General features: G+C 33.3%; 1 protein-coding gene across 2 annotated transcripts in view; it reads right to left on the bottom strand.

Annotated features, from left to right (window-relative positions):
- SBF2 (SET binding factor 2) overlaps positions 1-18302 on the bottom strand; it is a 432597-nt gene that overhangs the window by 116283 nt on the left and 298012 nt on the right. For both annotated transcript variants that reach the window (XM_020286579.2, XM_020286580.2), the window contains exon 17: positions 5-73. In XM_020286579.2, the coding sequence (XP_020142168.2) occupies positions 5-73 (69 nt within the window). The remainder of the gene's footprint in view (positions 1-4; positions 74-18302) is intronic.

Below are 18302 nucleotides of genomic sequence, written 5' to 3'. Positions count from 1 at the left end.
TTACCCTATAGAAAGCACTAGTCAAAGGGAGTAATGCTGCAGCAATGTTATATTCTTCTAAACTTGAACAATCCTTAAACAAAACAAACACAAATGAGCATTATTAGGCTATTTACCAGAAATCACAAATATATAGAAACCAAAATCTGAGATCTATTATAATATTTACTGTCCTGTGGGTTTTTCACTTTTATTCCCAAATTGTCACTAAGGCATAATTAGGTAAGCTTGGAGAAAAATAAAAAAAACCTGTCCCTGAACCATATTCTTTTAGAGATGAGGTAAAGGTACATTTGAGAAAGATATCATTTTCATAAACTATTGGTGAGCAGCTACCTTTACTTTCCTGCTCTACAAAGATTGTGTTAAAAGATGTATAATTTACATTAAAAATTTTGGAAGGGGTTTTGGTATATCTACCTACTGTACTTGAGTTTAAGATACATTTTTTTTTTCACATTTTAACATCTTTGAGATTGGGATAATCTTATTGGAAGTATTGTTTTCTTTCTTAGTGTTACATAAAAAGGGCATCTTGTAGATCAGCCAAAAAAAATCACTGATGCTAAAATCCACTGAGTGAAATGTTGGGGAATAGCATAGTCAAAAAATCTCAGTGGGAATGTAAAGTGGTGCAGCTACTATGGGAAAAAGTATGGCAGTCACTAAAAAAAAAAAAGGGAAAATTAAACGATTATATGCTCTAGCAATTCAACTTCCAGATATATATCCCAAAGAACTGAAAGCAAAGACTCAAACAGGTTTTTGTACACTCATGCTCATAGTGGCAATATTCACAATAGTCAAAAGATGGAAGCAACCCAAGTGTCTGCTGACAAATAAAGGAACAAAGAAAATGCAGTGTTTGTGTGTGTACACACATACACATACATACATGAGGGAATATTAGCCGTAAAAGGAAGGAAATTCTGACACATGCTACATGGATGAACCTCAAGGATGTTACACTAGGTAGATATTTGTATACAGTTATACTAACTAGTCCTTCCTCTGTCAGGTAGAAGGGCACAATATGAGTCATAGGGAGGCCAAGACCCGCAATACTGCCAAGAGCAGCAAGAGCTACAACTCACCCTCTTTCTAGAGGGTCAAGTATAGTGATTAAAGCCTCACTGTTGGACAATGTGGCTATCTCCATCAAGATGTAAATTCCTCATCAATGAGTTATTTCATGTTTACATGAATTTATTTTAAACTCACAAAGCTGAAACTTTAGATATCAATTTATTTCAGTGCAATTTCTTTACTTTCCAGATTAAAGAAGAGGCATATAAGTCAGCCATAGAGCCATGACTGGAATCTAGATTTATCTACCTACCAATGTGGTATTTTTTCTCCAGACACTGCCTTTTGTACCTGATTGGTTTCCTTCTATTTTTGAAGTAGAGGACAAAAATTTTTTGAGCTTCTAGCACTAATTTTGGAGTGTGAGGGTGGGAGAATAGGCCTAAACAGGATAGCAATGGGAGGCACACTGGTAGCTGGGATAAGTGCTCTAGAAAATAGGAGGGAGAGTCAGAAGACAAAGTGAAAATACAACATAGACAACCATTACCTATTTCAAAATGCTACTGGGTATGGGGAGGGTGTAGTACTGCCTTGAGAAAATAGGAAGAAATGTGCTTCCATATCTTATGGCCTAAAAGTAGCAATCTACTCTAAAGCCAGTCTTGTCTAGCATGAGTACATTTGGTACTATGATCTGCTAAAAGAGTTTTCAGTTGAATTTCATGTATTGTCAGTTCTGAAAAACACAGTTCAGAATGCAATGAATGCTCAACTACAGGGAGTATTGAAACAATCCTGGTTATATGACAAATTCCTGCAACAGAAAGTCATTCTCATATAGCTCACATTCTCTGATCCAATTTAAAAAACAAACTAAAAGATAGGCTCGAATTTCGTATACTATACAAAAAAGAATACTTCTAATTAATTCATCACCTTGAGTAAATGTTTATTCAATAAAGAAATAAATGCAAGGAGAGTAATGAGGAAAAGAAGCTAAGGACAGAAACTTGGGAAAGATATATTTATTCAGAGGGGAGTAAGGGAAAATCAAGATGGGAAAGGAGAATTAGGTGAGAGCAATATCCCTGATGTCAAGAGGAAATGACCCATAATGTTACAGAGGAAATTTAGTAAAATGAAGACAGCAGAAAAAGCCAAGAAACTGGTTAATAAAAGAGATCATTGGTAACTTTTGACATGATAAAGTTGGTGAGTTGAGTAAAATGAAAGGCCCTGACTGTAAATGTTCATAGTTGTAAAGGAAATGAAAGTTATAAGATGGTCACTTAAAGACATTTTTCTAAGTGGGTAGTTTAAAATCTTGACAGTGCTGAACCAGATGAATGCTAAGATTTTATTCAATCTTTTGACTTATGAGAATTAGAAGGGTCCCAATTACACCAAGAGGGAAAATCCAGTGGAGGAGAGAGAGGAAAAAGACAGATCACTGGTAGAGTAAGGTCTCTCAGCTATGTCCAGTAGTCAATATGGTCACCATTTCTAAACCAGGGTTAGACTCTAGAAACATCTCATTTACATAAAAAGCAAAATGTAGAATTTATATTAAACAGCAGGATCCCAAAAGATATCAGCAAATATAACTTATGAGGAGAAAGAAGCTTGGCTCTGCAAAGAAGACCCAGGCCTTTCTAAGAGTTTCTTTATGAGGGAGAGAGAGAGTGGGGGAAGCTCCTTAAACTATCCTGTCAACATTAGCTCTGTAGGGTATTGATAGCTGTTACTTGGGGGGAAATTGGGGAAATAGTGAGTAAATAAGATTAAACAAGATTTTCTTCTATTTTCTAAAAAACTGCAGGACTTCTCGGGGTTTTTAACTGTGAATCTACAAGGAGAATTTGGTAGGCAGCATTACAAACCCAATTTCACTAAAAATATTTTTAAAGAAAGTAGTTGTAGAATATATTTTGGAAAATGATAATTTAAGATCATCAAAAATCTTCTGAGAGAATTCCAACCAAAGGATCATTTTAAAATTTAGTTATAGACTTTTATTTCTAGACTTTTAGTCATTTTCATATTCTGACAGGCACTTTTGCAGAAGATAATTAAAAATGATAGATAAAATATTTTAAAATATTTAATGCAAAGCAGTGAATTGGCAAGAAAACAAGGAATACTTAGACTAAAATATAAGTAGTAACTTAGAGAGAAAAACAGAACACTGAAGCTAAATTTTACCTTAAAAAGAATAGGTGAGCAAATCTGAGAATTAGTTTTGAACTCAAAGGACTCAAGGGATAGAAGACAAAGCCTAGCACTTGAACTGGAACTCTCAGGGCCACCTAGGCCACCAGATGGAAGATACAGAAAGATAACTGAGCAAAAAAAGTGATAAATATGTGGGTATCTAAACATACACTGACTGTATAAAAATGACAATATTGCCTTTTGCTAGTAAAGAAAAGGAAATTAAGATACAACTAAAATATACAACCATGATAGCACAGACTTTGTAAAGGGTGGACTGGAGTTGGATTTTGATAAATTAAGTAAGCATTTTAAATTTCTGTATTATCACCAAAGGAATAGAAATAGAATAGTTTATAACTTCCAAACTAGTGAAGGAAAAAATGGAATAGGAAAAAAATCCCCAACACCTCAACCCAAATGAAAACAAAAAAGAAGACGAAAATAAACTCAGAAAAGGGAAATAATCAGAAAAGTACAAAATAAGATGATAGGAATAAATACAAATATAATTGCACAAATGGACCAAAGGTTCTGGTTAAAAGACAAAGAATGTCACTTAATCAAAAACAGAATCTACTGGAAGGCCGAGGCGGGAGGATCGCTCAAGGTCAGGAGTTTGAAACCAGCCTGAGCAAGAGCTAGACCCTGTCTCTACTAAAAGTAGAAAGAAATTAACTGGCCAACTAAAAATATACACAAAAAATTAGCCGGGCATAGTGGTACATGTCTGTAGTCCCAGTTACTCAGGAGGCTGAGGCAGAAGGATTGCTTGAGTCCAGGAGTTTGAGGTTGCTGTGAGTAAGGCTGACGCCATGGCACTCTAGCCCAGGCAACAGAGTGAGACACTGTCTCAAAAAAAAAAAAAAAAAAAAAAGTTAAAAAAAAAAATCTAAATATTATTGTTTAGAAACAACATATTTATAAATTAAGGGTACAAAAAATTTAAAGGATGAAAAAATATGTACCAAATACCAAAAGAAGTTGGGGTGGCTATATTAACAATCAGACAAAATAATCTTTTAGGCAAAAAGCATCAGTAGGGACAAAAAGAAGCACTACATAATGATAATAGCTCAATCTACTTCTATAGCCAGAAAGATATAATGATTTTAAATGTGTATAAACCTAATAACTTAGCCTCAAAATATACAAATCAAAAATTGACAGATGTAAGAAGAAAAATAAGTTCATAATTGTATTGAAAGATTTTAATATATCTCTTAGTAACTGATAGATCAAGTGGGTAAAAAAAATCAGTAATCCTATTAAAGATTTAAAGAAATACTTTAGAAGAGCTAATAGATACATATATAGAGAACACTGTATACAAAAACCGGCTTGATCTAATGGACACTGTACTCTTAACACTGAACCCACAATTGTTCACAGGGATTTAGAAAAACTGACCTCATACTGGGCCATAAAATAAGTGCCAGTAAACTTCAAAATCTTTTGAATCATATAGATACAGTTGTGAGATCACAATGCAATTAAGTGTCAAATCATTAATGCATATAAAGTACTTAAAATAGTACCTGGCACAGAGTACATACTCAATAAATGTTATCATTATTATCACTGAGGCTAGGAAATGCTTAGCAAATGCTAGCATATCACAATATATTGTAATTATTTATTTACTTGTCTGTCTCCTTACTAAACTATAATTTGACAGCATTTTTATAGCAGTGAATAAAAAGAATTATCAATATTTATGGCAAGCTATTGAATGAGTAAAGCCTTTTTACAATGTCACAAAGCCAAAAGATCAGTAGAAACAAATGATTTTGCTGGGTCTTAGATTTCCAGAATGAGTGTAGAGAGTAATTAGAAGGAAACTCCTTTGAATAACAATTTTCATAAATGCAACAAATATCTATTGAGTATCTACTATGTGTCAGGCATGTTGTAGCTAATGAACTCAGGAAACTCTTTATCTCAAGAGGGAAAACAGATGACGAACAAGAACATGTTTAAAAGGGCTGAGATGAATTCATGGCTGAATGGGATACATCCTTAAATTTGAGGGACACAAGGTCTTCCATGATGTCTCCCTGGGGACCTTTGTTGGAGTCCCATTACTAGTTGGATAGACCTTAAGATCAAGTGATCTTTGATTTTAAATTCAAGAACATGAGTTTTAGATATAAAAAAGAGTGACTTAAAACTGAGTAACATTTCTTGCTCCATCACACCTCTAGAAATAAGTGTGTGTGAGAGGACAGGGAGAAAAGAAATATGAACCAATGAGGATACGCTTCAAAGAGAATAATAAAATTAACTGAAAGATGACTTTGAAGGCAGCCATTACCTCAGAGTCATGTTTAAGTTTTTATTTTAAAATATAGTCAGACCATGTAGGAAAACACCATACCTTTTTCCTATGTGGTATCACTGCATGGTCTCCATCATTCCATGAGTTTTAGAAAATAATTCCAAAATACAGCAAAAAGTGTGAATCATTTTTTTCTTCCTGACTTATTCCTTACCCCCTTAGGACACTGCTAAGCACAAGAATGTCATTTGTGTCCTAGCACATCTGAATTTCTTTAACAGAAATGCCTTGCATGTTTCTGAAGACTGTCATGAGGCCCAAGGCAATAAAGTTCAACAGGCTGGAGCTGTAATCTTCTCCTAAGGAAATGGTTGGGATGCCAAGATGCCTTTTGACTTTGATTTCACAGCAGGGCTTCATTTGTAATGATGCTGTCCAAACTTTAAATGACAACAGCTGTGATATGAAGCCCCACACTCTCATTTATAAAAATTTCCCACAAATTAAAAAAATTAAACAATAGGGAATTTCAATTCATGACCAATTAGCAGGGAACAGGCAATCAAACATTTAGACTAGAAGACAGCTATGCTATTTATTATCTTACAAAATGTTTACACATTGTAGTGCATGTCTCAAACCTGTGCACCAATCAAATGCTGATTGCAAAATATAAATATAAAATTCTTTGCAAATCATGTTAGAGACATTCTAAGTTAATTAAGTTGAAAGATGGAAAATTTTAAAAACAATAACTCTACAATTATTGACATAGCAATAGCATTCCAGAATAGTGCAGTTATCTGTTAGGGAATCAGTCCATAAATACACATCCTTAAGTCCCTTGTGCTTTGGTCACATAACAGCATTGTAGTTCAAACATACCAGGCAATTTATAAACTTGCAAAGACTTGAATACTTATACATGTTTTATTCTGAACTTTGCTGTGTAATTAACCTTTAAAGTTCCTGCAACAATTGTAGAAGAGTGAGCCCTGCAATCTTAATTTCCCATTATCCTCAATTACTTCATACTTTTAACCTACATACTTTTGAACTGTTGTGGCTAACATTCCTATTTCATAAAACTTTGCAATCTTTCAAAATGTTCTATTTGAACATTAAAGAAAAAATGAGATTGAAAGGCACAATGTGTTACAGTACTGACTTTCCTTCAGAGTTTAGACTTGACACAGCTTGGAAAAAAATGTTTTAAATTGTCCTAAACATTGAAAACATTTGTATCTTCTACATAAGAACAAAAATTAAAAGCACAAACACTTCTTTATGTGTTTATTCTTCTATTACTTCTATTACTCTCCTGTTCAAAAATCTCAGCTATGTTCTGACCATTATAAGATAATGACCAAACTCTTCTGCCAGGTTTGTAAATCTTACAATTTACATGGTACAGACCTACAGACTCCATGGTACAGACCTATCTTTGCACCTACCTGACTATATGGGCCCCTGCTACAAGCTGCAGCTCTGGTCAGCCTGCTTTATCATCTTCTATTCCATATCATACTTATTCCTACCATATCTAATATGACCGCAGAAGCCCATCAATGCCTTGCTTTGTCATTTACCAGCTTTCTCCTTGGTACCTTCATATGCATGCCCCCATATTTCCCCACTCTTTCCAAGTACAATGCTAAGCCCAAAAGAGGCAAAATGATTTTTATTACAGTTTTAACTTCAGGTTATATTTTAATGCTAAATAAACTTATAAAACCATAGAGTACATATCACAATTTTGAACACTATAATTATTTATATGTACCATAACTCCCACTGAGATAGAAGGTAAATTCTGGGCTTGACAAATGATATCAAACTTTGTCTTAAATGCTTTCAGAGAATGGAGCAAGTCTGTTTCAACTTTATATGCCTGGAAACTAGAACACTGAGCCTGGCATATATTAATAATAGCTAACATTTATTGTGTTTACTAAGTATCACACATACTTTAAGTATGAATTTATAGAAATTATTTCATTTAATCTTTATAAGATCTGTATCAGGTAGATACTACAATCATGTCCCCTTTTTTGAGCCTCTCAGAGATTATTTGCCAGAGATTAAATGGCCACAAATGGCAGAGCCAGATTTTGAACCCAGATTATTTCACAGTATTTGTGCTTGAAACCTCAATGTTCTCTTGCCTCTCAAATGCAACAAGGTATTAAACTGAATATAAAAATGGCATCTGTGGAAACATATAATTCAGGCAAAGAAAAATATCTTCCAGTAAATTATAAATAATACCCTCAAGAGAGTTTGAAACTATATCTATGAAAAAGCAATTACATATTAAAAACGTGATTGCTACAATTAAAGTATAAAGAAAAGTCTGGAAGATAATTTTTTTTCTCATGGAATCCTTTTATGTATATATTCAGGAATTCTTAAAAATTAAGAAATACAGAGGATGAAGTTTATTAAAGCTAAAATATGCCTAACAGAAGTGCCAGAAATAATGGACAAAGTAGATGGGAGAAAGTAAAAGAAATAATGAAAAAAATTTAGTCTTCAGATGTAAAGATTCCAGTGAGTATCATATGGGACAAATGAAAAAGACCCACACTGAAGCATAGTGTAGTGCAATTTCATTACACCAAGGATAAAGAAAAGATTCTAAAAGCTGTTAGAAGAAGAAAAAAAACAGGTTATCTACAAAGAAACATTAGGTTAAAAAATAAAATGCTCAATAATTCTAGATGATAGAAAATCATGGAGAGCAATGTTTTTAGAGTTCTGAGAAAAAAATACTTAAACATTTATTTTACTTTATATTTTAAAATAATATACAATAAAATGGACCTAATTTTTGGTTGTACAGTTTATGGATTTTATCACAGGTATAGATCCATGCAACCACCCAACAGAATCAGAATATAGAACAGTTCCATTACCTTCCCAAATTTCTTACTTTTAGCTCTTTATATTAAAATAAATTGAATCCAGTTATATCCCAACTGGATTAGGTCTTGTCTGTAAATCCATCTCTAAGCATTTTATATTTATTGGTGCTTCATATTCTTTCTTACTGCTCTCCTCCTACCCTTAATCCAGTAACTACTGGTCTCTGGTCTCTTCTCTCAGACTATGGTTTTGTCTTTTTAAGAATGTTACATAAATGGAATCGTACCATACATAAGTATTGAAGTGACACTGTATCTGGGCTAAATTTCCAGAAATACTTCCATTGGTGCTGTTTGCATGCTTTTAAGAATATATTTGATATCCCAAGAATGGAAAAACAAGCACCAGATATATTCTCCAGCAAACTGGTATTAACTGAGTAGCATCTAAGTGGACACATAGGTGCTACAGTAATAGGGTATTGGGCAGGTGGGAGGGGGGAGGGGGGCGGGTATATACATACATAATGAGTGAGATGTGCACCATCTGGGGGATGGTCATGATGGAGACTCAGACTTTTGGGGGGAGGGGGTGAAATGGGCATTTATTGAAACCTTAAAATCTGTACCCCCATAATATGCCAAAAGAAAAAAAAAAGAAGAATCTGAGGGAAAAAAAAAAAAAAAAAAGAATATATTTGATATCTTTGCAAATTCTGTTTGAATAGGATTTTGTTAGTATGTTCTAGAAACTACCAGGAATTAGTGATAACATTTTTTTTTTTTTGGTGACCCAAATCATCTCTTCTGAATCATTAATGAGAGGACATTTTGAACCATGTCCACATATTGTTCTATATTATCTTATGAAGTGAAAATTATTTTTACTTATTGTCCTAGGTAATTTTAGAAGATTAAATAAATGAACCTATGCCTAGTAGATATTAAAATATGAATGTGATTCTGGTGAACTGTAACAAACATTTAAGAAAAAGATGATTTAAATAACATCCTCAAGTGTTTGAAACTATATCTATAAAAAACAATTACATATTAAAAATGTGATTGCTACAATTAATGTATAAAGGAAAGTCTGGAAGATAATTTTTTTTTTCTCATGGCATCCTTTTATCTCTATATTAAGTGGGATTTATCTCATGATTACAAATTTGGTTTAACAATTGAAAATCAGTTCACCATATTAACAGACTAAGAAAAACTATATGATTATCTCAATAGTTGTAGAAGAAGTATACGATAAATTCATATTCTATTCATGATTTAAAAAATGTTCTTCACAGTACAATTAGAAGAGAACTTTCTCAATCTGATATACCTACAGCTATATCATACCTAATGGAAAAAGATTGAACACTTTCCCTATAAGTTTCAAAGGAAAAGTAAGGATATCTACTCTCACCATTTTTCTTCAACATTATAATGGAGTTTGTAGCCAGTGAAATAAGGCAAAACAAAGAAATAAAATGGATAAAGATCGGAAAAGAAGAAAAACCGTCTTTATTTACATATTAATTCATGTATGTAAAAAATCTTCAGAAGTCCACACATACACACACACACAAATTTATCAGAACTAATAAGTGTATTTAGCAAGGTTGCAAAGTATAAGGTTAAAATAAAAAAAATCAATTATATTTCATATAATAGTAACAATTACAATTTTTAGAAATGCCATTTACAATAGCACCGATAAAAATAAACTGCTTAGAGATTGATTTACATGCAAGACCTATATAATGAATACTTCAAAACATTGCTGAGACAAATCAAAGAGACTTAAATAAATGACAAGATATACTACCATGTTTATAGCTTAGAAGACGCAAAATCGTTAAGATGTCAATTCTCCTCAAATTGATGTATATTTCGTACAGTGCCAATCAAAATCCCTTTTGATTTACAAAAGGCTTTTTTTGTAGAAATCGACAAGCTGATTCTAAAATTTATATAGGTATGCAAAGGACCTAGTATAGCCAAAATAATTATGAAAAATAAAACTGAAAGACTGATTTCAAAACTTATGTTAAAGTTACAATAATCAAAGCTATGTGGTATTAGTATAAGAATAGCTAAACAGATCCACAGAACAGAACAGGGAAGCCAGAAATAGATCTACATACATATAGATGATTGATTTTTGAAAAAAAGTACTCTGGCAATTCAATGGGGGAAAGGATAGTCTTTTCAACAGATGATGCTTGAACAACAGGATATCCACATGGAGAAAAAATGTAATTAACTCTTAGCTCATACTATTTATAAAAATTAACTCAAATTGTAGACTTATATTTACTGAACATTAACAGATGTTCAATGAATATTACTAAACAAAAGAATAATTACTCTAAAAATGAAAAGTAAAGAAAGCTATTTCACAAAATACATTTAAAAGAGAAAATAAAGTATTAGTCTAATGATTCCTTTTTATGAAATCACTTCTGAAGTGTGCAATGTTTTTATGCTAAGGAACTCATTTTAACCTTATCACTTATTTTGGAGGGCTCCTGCTTTCTGTTCTGTTGGTTTTATATTTTCCCCCACTCTTTCCCTTTTTTTCCTTTTGACCTTTGAAGGAAGGCAACAAACCTGCAATAAAGCCTTACAATATACCTTGATGCTTTTGTGGGAAACATACTCAATTCACTGAGAGGGTGAGTTATAAACACCTGTACTCTGTGGGTTTTCCTTCGAAAGTTATCTTACTAATAGGTGTACCTAAGAATCTTCATTAATTATCGACATAATGTCTACGCCTAGCCCACCCAAAACTATTGCTATTCCTGACAGAAGTGGCATGGCAGACCAAAGAAGAATCAGTATATATTTTAATAAATGATGCTTAGACTACTGGTCAAATATATGAAAAAAAAATGAAATTGGACTCCTACCTCAAATTACATACAAAAAAACAGTTCCAGGTGAATGAAAGATAAATGATACTATAAAAGAATGTGTTCATGACTTCAGGTAAGGGGAATAATTGTTAATATACAAAAAAGCACAGCCATAAACAAAAAGACTTATAAATTCAACTACAGTCACATGCCACATAAGGATGTTTTGGTCAAGGATGAACTGCATATATGACGGTGGTCGCATAAGATTATGATGGAGTTCAGAACTTCCTATTGCCTAGTGACACAGTAGCCATCATAATGTTGGAGGGCTCATAACTTCCTTATAGTACAACAAATTACTCACAAGTTTGCGGTGATGTTGGTGTAAACATAAGACTGTGCTACCAGTTTTATAGAAGCATAGCAATATAATTATGTACAGTATATATATTTAATAATGACAATATATGACTATGTTACTGGTTTATGTATTTACCATACTATACTTTTTATTTACTTTTAGAGTTCTTTAAAGTTCACTCCTACTTATAAAATAAAGTTAATGGACAAACAGCCTCTGGCAGGTCCTTGGTATTCCCGAAGAAGGCATTGCTGTCACAAGAGAAAAAAGCTTCAAGTGTGTTATTACCCCTGAAGACTTTCTACTGGGTCAAGATGTGGAGGTGGAAGACAGTGATATTGATGATCCTGGCCCTGTGTAGGCCTAACCTAATGCGTGTGCTTGTGTTTTAGTTTTTAACAAAAATGTTTAAAAAGTAAAAAAAAAAAATTAAAAATTTTAAAAATGAAAAAAGCTTATAGAATAAAGATATAAAGAAAGATAATATTTTTACATATATATACAATGTGTTTTAAGGTGTTATTACAAAAGAGTCAAAAAGTTAAAAAATTATGTTTATATAAAGTAAAAAAATTACAGTAAGCTAAGGTTAATTTATTTTTGAGGAAAAAATTTTTAAATTTTTAAATAAATTTATTATAGCCTTATTTATTTTTAAATCAATTTATTGTAGCCTAAGTGTAAAGTATTTACAAATTCTACAGTAGTGTATAGTAATGTCCTAGGCCCTCACATTCACTTACCACTCTCTGACTTACCAAGAGCAACTTTCAGTCCTGCAAGATTCATTCATGGTAAATGCCCTATATGGGCATTTTTTATCTTTTATATTGTATTTTTACTGTACCTTTTCTATGTTTAGATAAATAAATATTTACCATTGTGTTACAACTGCCTACAGTATTCAGTATAGTAATGTGCTGCACAGTTTTGTAGCCTGGGAGCAATAAGCTATACCATATAACCTAGATGTGGAATAGATATACCATCTAGGTTTGTGTAAGTACACTCTATGATGTTAATACAATGATGAGGCCGGGCGTGGTGGCTCACGCCTGTAATCCTAGCACTCTGGGAGGCCGAGGCAGGCGGATTGCTCAAGGTCAGGAGTTCGAAACCAGTCTGAGCGAGACCCCGTCTCTACCAAAAATAGAAAGAAATTAATTGACCAACTAAAAATATATATACAAAAAATTAGCCGGGCATGGTGGCGCATGCCTGTAGTCTCAGCTACTCGGGAGGCTGAGGCAGTAGGTTCGCTGAGCCCTGGAGATTGAGGTTGCTGTGAGCCAGGCTGACGCCATGGCACTCACTCTAGCCTGGGCAACAAAGTGAGACTCTGTCTCAAAAAAAAAAAAAATAAATAATAAAAAAAAATACAATGATGAAATTACCTAATGACACATTTCTCAGAACATATCCCTGTAGTTAGCTGATGCATAATGTTACATTAAAACTCAGAAATTTCATTTATAAAAAGGCACCACAGAGTTAAAAGACAAGTCATAGCATAGAAGAAGACATTTGCAAAACCTATAACTGATAAAGAATAAATACCCAGAATATATAAAGAATTGCTATAAAACATGGAGTATGAAAGAGATAACTCAGAAAAAGTTGGTTAAAAATGTAGACAGGTACTACAAAAAAGAGAAAACCAGAATGGCCAGCAAACACATGTAAAATTGCTCAACTTCAGTAGTAAATGCAAGTTATGATCACAAAGACATAGCATTATACAGCCACCAGATTGGGAAAAACTAAAAAGACTAACAAAACAAGTGGTGATTAGGATGTGAAGCAATGATGGGATTTTCTAGTGGGAATGAAATTAGTACAACTGCTTAGGAAAAAACATTTGGCCTTATTTAATAAAGTTGAACAAATACCTATCCTATGATCTAGCAATTCCATTCCTAAGTATATACTCTAAAACTTACATACATGTATACTAAAATTACATGGCAACCATGTTCTTAACAGCATTGTTTAAAATAGCCAAGATGTGGAAAAAACACAAATGTCCATATTTGATAGAATGAATAAAATATGGTATATTGACACAATGGAATACTATATGAAAGTGATAATAAATGAATTATAGCTACATCTAAATCTCCCAAACACAATTTTGATTCAAAGAATCAAGGCACAAAAGGATATATTACAACCACTATCATTATCATTAAATTAGTCATCATTGTCTGTATCACTGTCATCACTGTCCACCACAACCACCATCATGATCATCAAATTAGTCACTACTTAATTACCTCTTCTGGATTAACATCCTTTATTTCCTTTTAGCCCATCAAATTACATTAAAGTAAACATGTGCCAATATAATACAGAATTTCATGAAGCGATGTGAAAGAATTGCTTAATCAATCAATCACAATGACATAGAAGAATCCAACAAAGTCAGATCAGGCAAAAAATAGATAACTGATCATTATAAGTGCTTTAAAAGAAATTGATTCAATGTCAAAGAATCAAAGGAGTCCTTCGGGAAAAATAATAATGCCTTTGAGTATTTTTGCAAAAATGATGGTGCTGTAAAAACCAAATATAAAGTAAGCCATCATATAATTTTGTTAGAAAAATTATTTTAAATACTCTTCTCTCCTTCAAAGAAAAGACAGATTCATACTTTGGGTTAAGGAAATTAGCACATGGTTAAAACTGTAACCTCAGTATTTTTGTTAAAATAAAACAAAATTTTAAAAATTTATTCTTTTAAATACAATGTACCAAACATACCCCATTTTCACCATTTGGTATGAAAATTTAGTATCCTTTTAATGGATTCACTGGTAGTGATAATGAAAATTAGTGCCACCCTTAAAGATCTAAAAGACGTAGGAGAGTGACAGTCCAGAGGTACAAGTTAATCAAAAGACTGAGACCAAATCATAGGACTACAGAATGCTTCTTCCTCCCCACATACCTTACCTCCACATTAATAAAGGCCTTTTACCCAGTACATCATGTTTGGGCATGAGGAAAAAATTATAAGGCACACAAAAAGGCAAAAAATACAGTATGAAGAGACACTGCAAGCATCGAAACAGACTCAGATATGGCAGGGATGTTAGAATTAATCAGAGCAGGAATTTAAAACAACTATGATAAATATGCTAAGGGCCCTAATGGATAAAGTAGACAGTATACAAGAACAAATGGACAATAGAAGTAGAGAGATAAAAATTCCTAGAAAAAAACAAAAAGAAATGCTAGAGAGCAAAAACACAGTAAAAAATGAAGGATGTCTTTGATGTGCTTATTAATGGTAGACTGGACACAGCTGAGGAAAGACTCTCTGAAAGCCCAGAAATGGATTGACATAAATACAATAAACTGATCTTCGACAAAGGAGCAAAGGCAATATGATGGAGAAAAGATAGTCTTTTCAACAAATGATACTGGAACAACTGGATGGACATCCACATGCAAAAACTGAACATGGATATAGATCTTATACCCTTCACAAAAATTAACTCAAAATGGATCAGATACCTGAATGTAAAATACAAAACTATAAAACTCCTAGAAGATTACACAGGAGAAAATCTAGATCACCATGGGTTTGGTGATGACTTTTTGGATACAACACCAAAGGCATGGCCCATAAAGGAAATAACCAATAAATTTGCTTTCATAAAAATTAAAATGTTCTTGTCTGTGAAAGATACTGTCAAGAGAATGAAAAGATAAGTCACAGACTAAGAAAAACTATTTGCAAAAGACCTATCTGATAATGGACTGTTATCCAAAATACATAAACAACTCTTAAGACTCATTGATAAGAAACAACCTAATTTAAAATGGAACCAAAGACCTTAATAGACAACTCAATGAAGAAGACATACAGATAGAAAATAAGCATATGAAAAGATGCTCCACAGCATATGTTATTAGGGAGATACAAATTAAAGTAATTAGATCCCACTACATATGTATTAGAATGGCCAAAATCCAGAACGCTGACAACACCGAATGCTAAAGAGGATGTGAAGCAACAGGAACATTCATTCATTGCTGGTAAGAATGCAAAATGGTACAACCACTTTGGAAGACAGTTTGGCAGTTTCTCACAAAACGAAACACACTCTTACCATACTGTCCAGCAAACCTGCACACTGGTATTAACCCAAAGGAGCTGAAAACAATGTCCACACAAAAACCAGCATATGGATGTTTCCAGCAGCTTTATTGATAATTGCTAAATGTTGGAAGCAACCAGGACGTCCTTCAGTAGGTAAATGGATAAGTAAGCTGTGGTATATCCAGAAAACAGAATATTGTTCAGTGCTAAAAAAGTTCTATAAAGCTATGAAAAGACATGGAGGAAATTTAAATTCATATTATTAACTGAAAGAAACCAATCTGAAGAGGCTACATACTGTACAACTCCAACTACATGACATTCTGGGAGAGAACTATGGTGATAGTAAAAAGATCAGTGGTTGTCAAAGGTTAATGGAAAGAAAAGGATGAACAGGCAAAGCACAAAGAATTTTTAGGATAGTGAAACTACTTTGTATGATACTATACTGGTGGATATATGTCATTATACATTTGTCAAAACCCATAGGATGTACAACACTAAGAGTGAACCCTGATGTAAACTGTGGACTTTGGGTGATATAATAATGTGTTCACATAGGTTCATTAATTGTAATAAATGTACCACTCTGGTGTGGGGTGTTGAAAGTGAAGGAGGCTGTATATGTGTGTGGAGTAGGTGATATATAGGAAATCTCTGTATCTTCTGCTCAATTTTTCTGTGACTAAAAACTTCTCTAGAGAAAAAGTTTGTTAAAAAGAAAATAAGGCTTCAAAACTTAAAGACCAAGTGGAGAAGGATGAGCTTGCAAAGATGGAGAAGGAATGGCCAGAGAGACAGAAGGGTACGTAGAAGATTTTCTATCATGGAAGCCAAGAGTATGCTTCAAAAAGAAATTCTAGATGATAAACAACTTCTTCTATCTTTAAAACAAGGAAAAACTAGACTTAATCATGAAGAGATAATATTAATAATTTGTATAGTTTACATAGTTTCAAAGTAGTACTATAATGTATTTTTTGCTTTCTTCTAAAAACCCACTAAATTATAAAAAAGATATAATTTTCTTTTAAAAAAGTATACAGTATCAACACACACTTATAGGATGGAAAGAAATAGGAAGTTGCATTGCAGACACACAAATGGCAGAAATGAGAATATTACATCCTAAACTGGCAATGGGGAAAACCAAGAACAACCCAATTTATATATGAGAATCTTCAAAGGCTTAAAAACTGGCAGCACAAGCTATTCCTCTAATTGAGTGAGGGTGATACTACAAAACTCCCTTTAAAAGTCTATTTTTTTAAAAGTTGGATCGCCAGACTGTCTGATCTACTCTACGTAGTTGGAATACCTCCCTTCTCCTAAACTAGGTGATGACTGGGGATAGTACAACAGGGTATCACTGGGTTTCAGGACACCAGGTACAGTTGAAGATATGTGTACCATACTGAAAATAAGATAAATTACGTAAAATATTACATACTGAGTGTAAAGACACCTAGCCCTCTTACTCTACTGGGCTTCAAGAACTCTGGATGCCAGTTCTTCACATTCCAGGCAAGATTCTAGAAGATTATTATCTGGGACATTTTAACAGATCTCCTGTCCCCATCCAAAAGAAGAAAACAAAGAATTAAAGATACTGATATTGAGGGTTCCCTTATAAGCAGACAACCAAAGATCACCAGACATATTACCAATTTATAATATAAAAGACAAAGAAAAAAATAAAAAAGAAACTTTTGGGAAAACAGAAACCATACCAGGATTAGAAAATTTCTGTCTCTCAAATACACACACACACACACACACACACACACACACACACACACACACACACACACGTATTATAAATATCCTCAGAGATATACGTGAAATTATTACATTCATGAAACAAAATCAGACTACTATAAAAAGGGAATATTCAGAGAATAAGAGAGTCGTTGGATATTAAAAGTATGATAGTTAAAATGCAAAACTCAATGGAAAGAATGGAAGAAAACACTGAGATAGTCTTTTAGAAGGTAAAACAAATAGAGAAACGAGAAGAAAACTAGAAGACTGGCCCAGGAGGGCTGTCTTAGTTCATGTTCTGTTGTTACAAGACAATATCATAGACTGGGTAATTGATAAAGAATACAGGTATATTTAGCTCACATTTCTGGATGCAGGGAAGTCCAAGAGCATGGCAACAGCATATGGCAAAAGCCTTGTGTTGCATCATAACATGGCAGAGAAATGGAAAGGGAAGTAGGTACATGCAAAAGGGGCAAAACATAAGGGGTGGCCACATTTTATAAAAACACTTTCACAGTGACCAACCCAGTCCCATAGTGTGAGAATTTCCTCCACCCCACCTCAAGAATCAACCCATTCACAAAAGAGTGGCGTTAATCTCTCTCAATGACTTAATCACCTCTTATGGGCCCTACTTCCCCACGTCAACACAGCAGGGACCAAATTTCCAACACATGAATTCTGGGGGACACACTCAAATCACAGCAAAGGCCAACATCTAAATAGTATAAACCCCAAAAGAACAAAAGGAGAAAATGAAGGAAAGAAAATCAAAGAAAATAATTAAAGAAAATTGACCAGATTTTAAAAACAGGAGCTTCCAGATTAAAAG

This window comes from Microcebus murinus, chromosome 4 (assembly GCF_040939455.1).
Source record: "Microcebus murinus isolate Inina chromosome 4, M.murinus_Inina_mat1.0, whole genome shotgun sequence".
NCBI lineage: Eukaryota > Metazoa > Chordata > Mammalia > Primates > Cheirogaleidae > Microcebus > Microcebus murinus.
The sequence above is the reverse complement of the archived record's forward strand: the minus strand, read 5'-3'. Positions and strand labels throughout refer to the sequence as shown.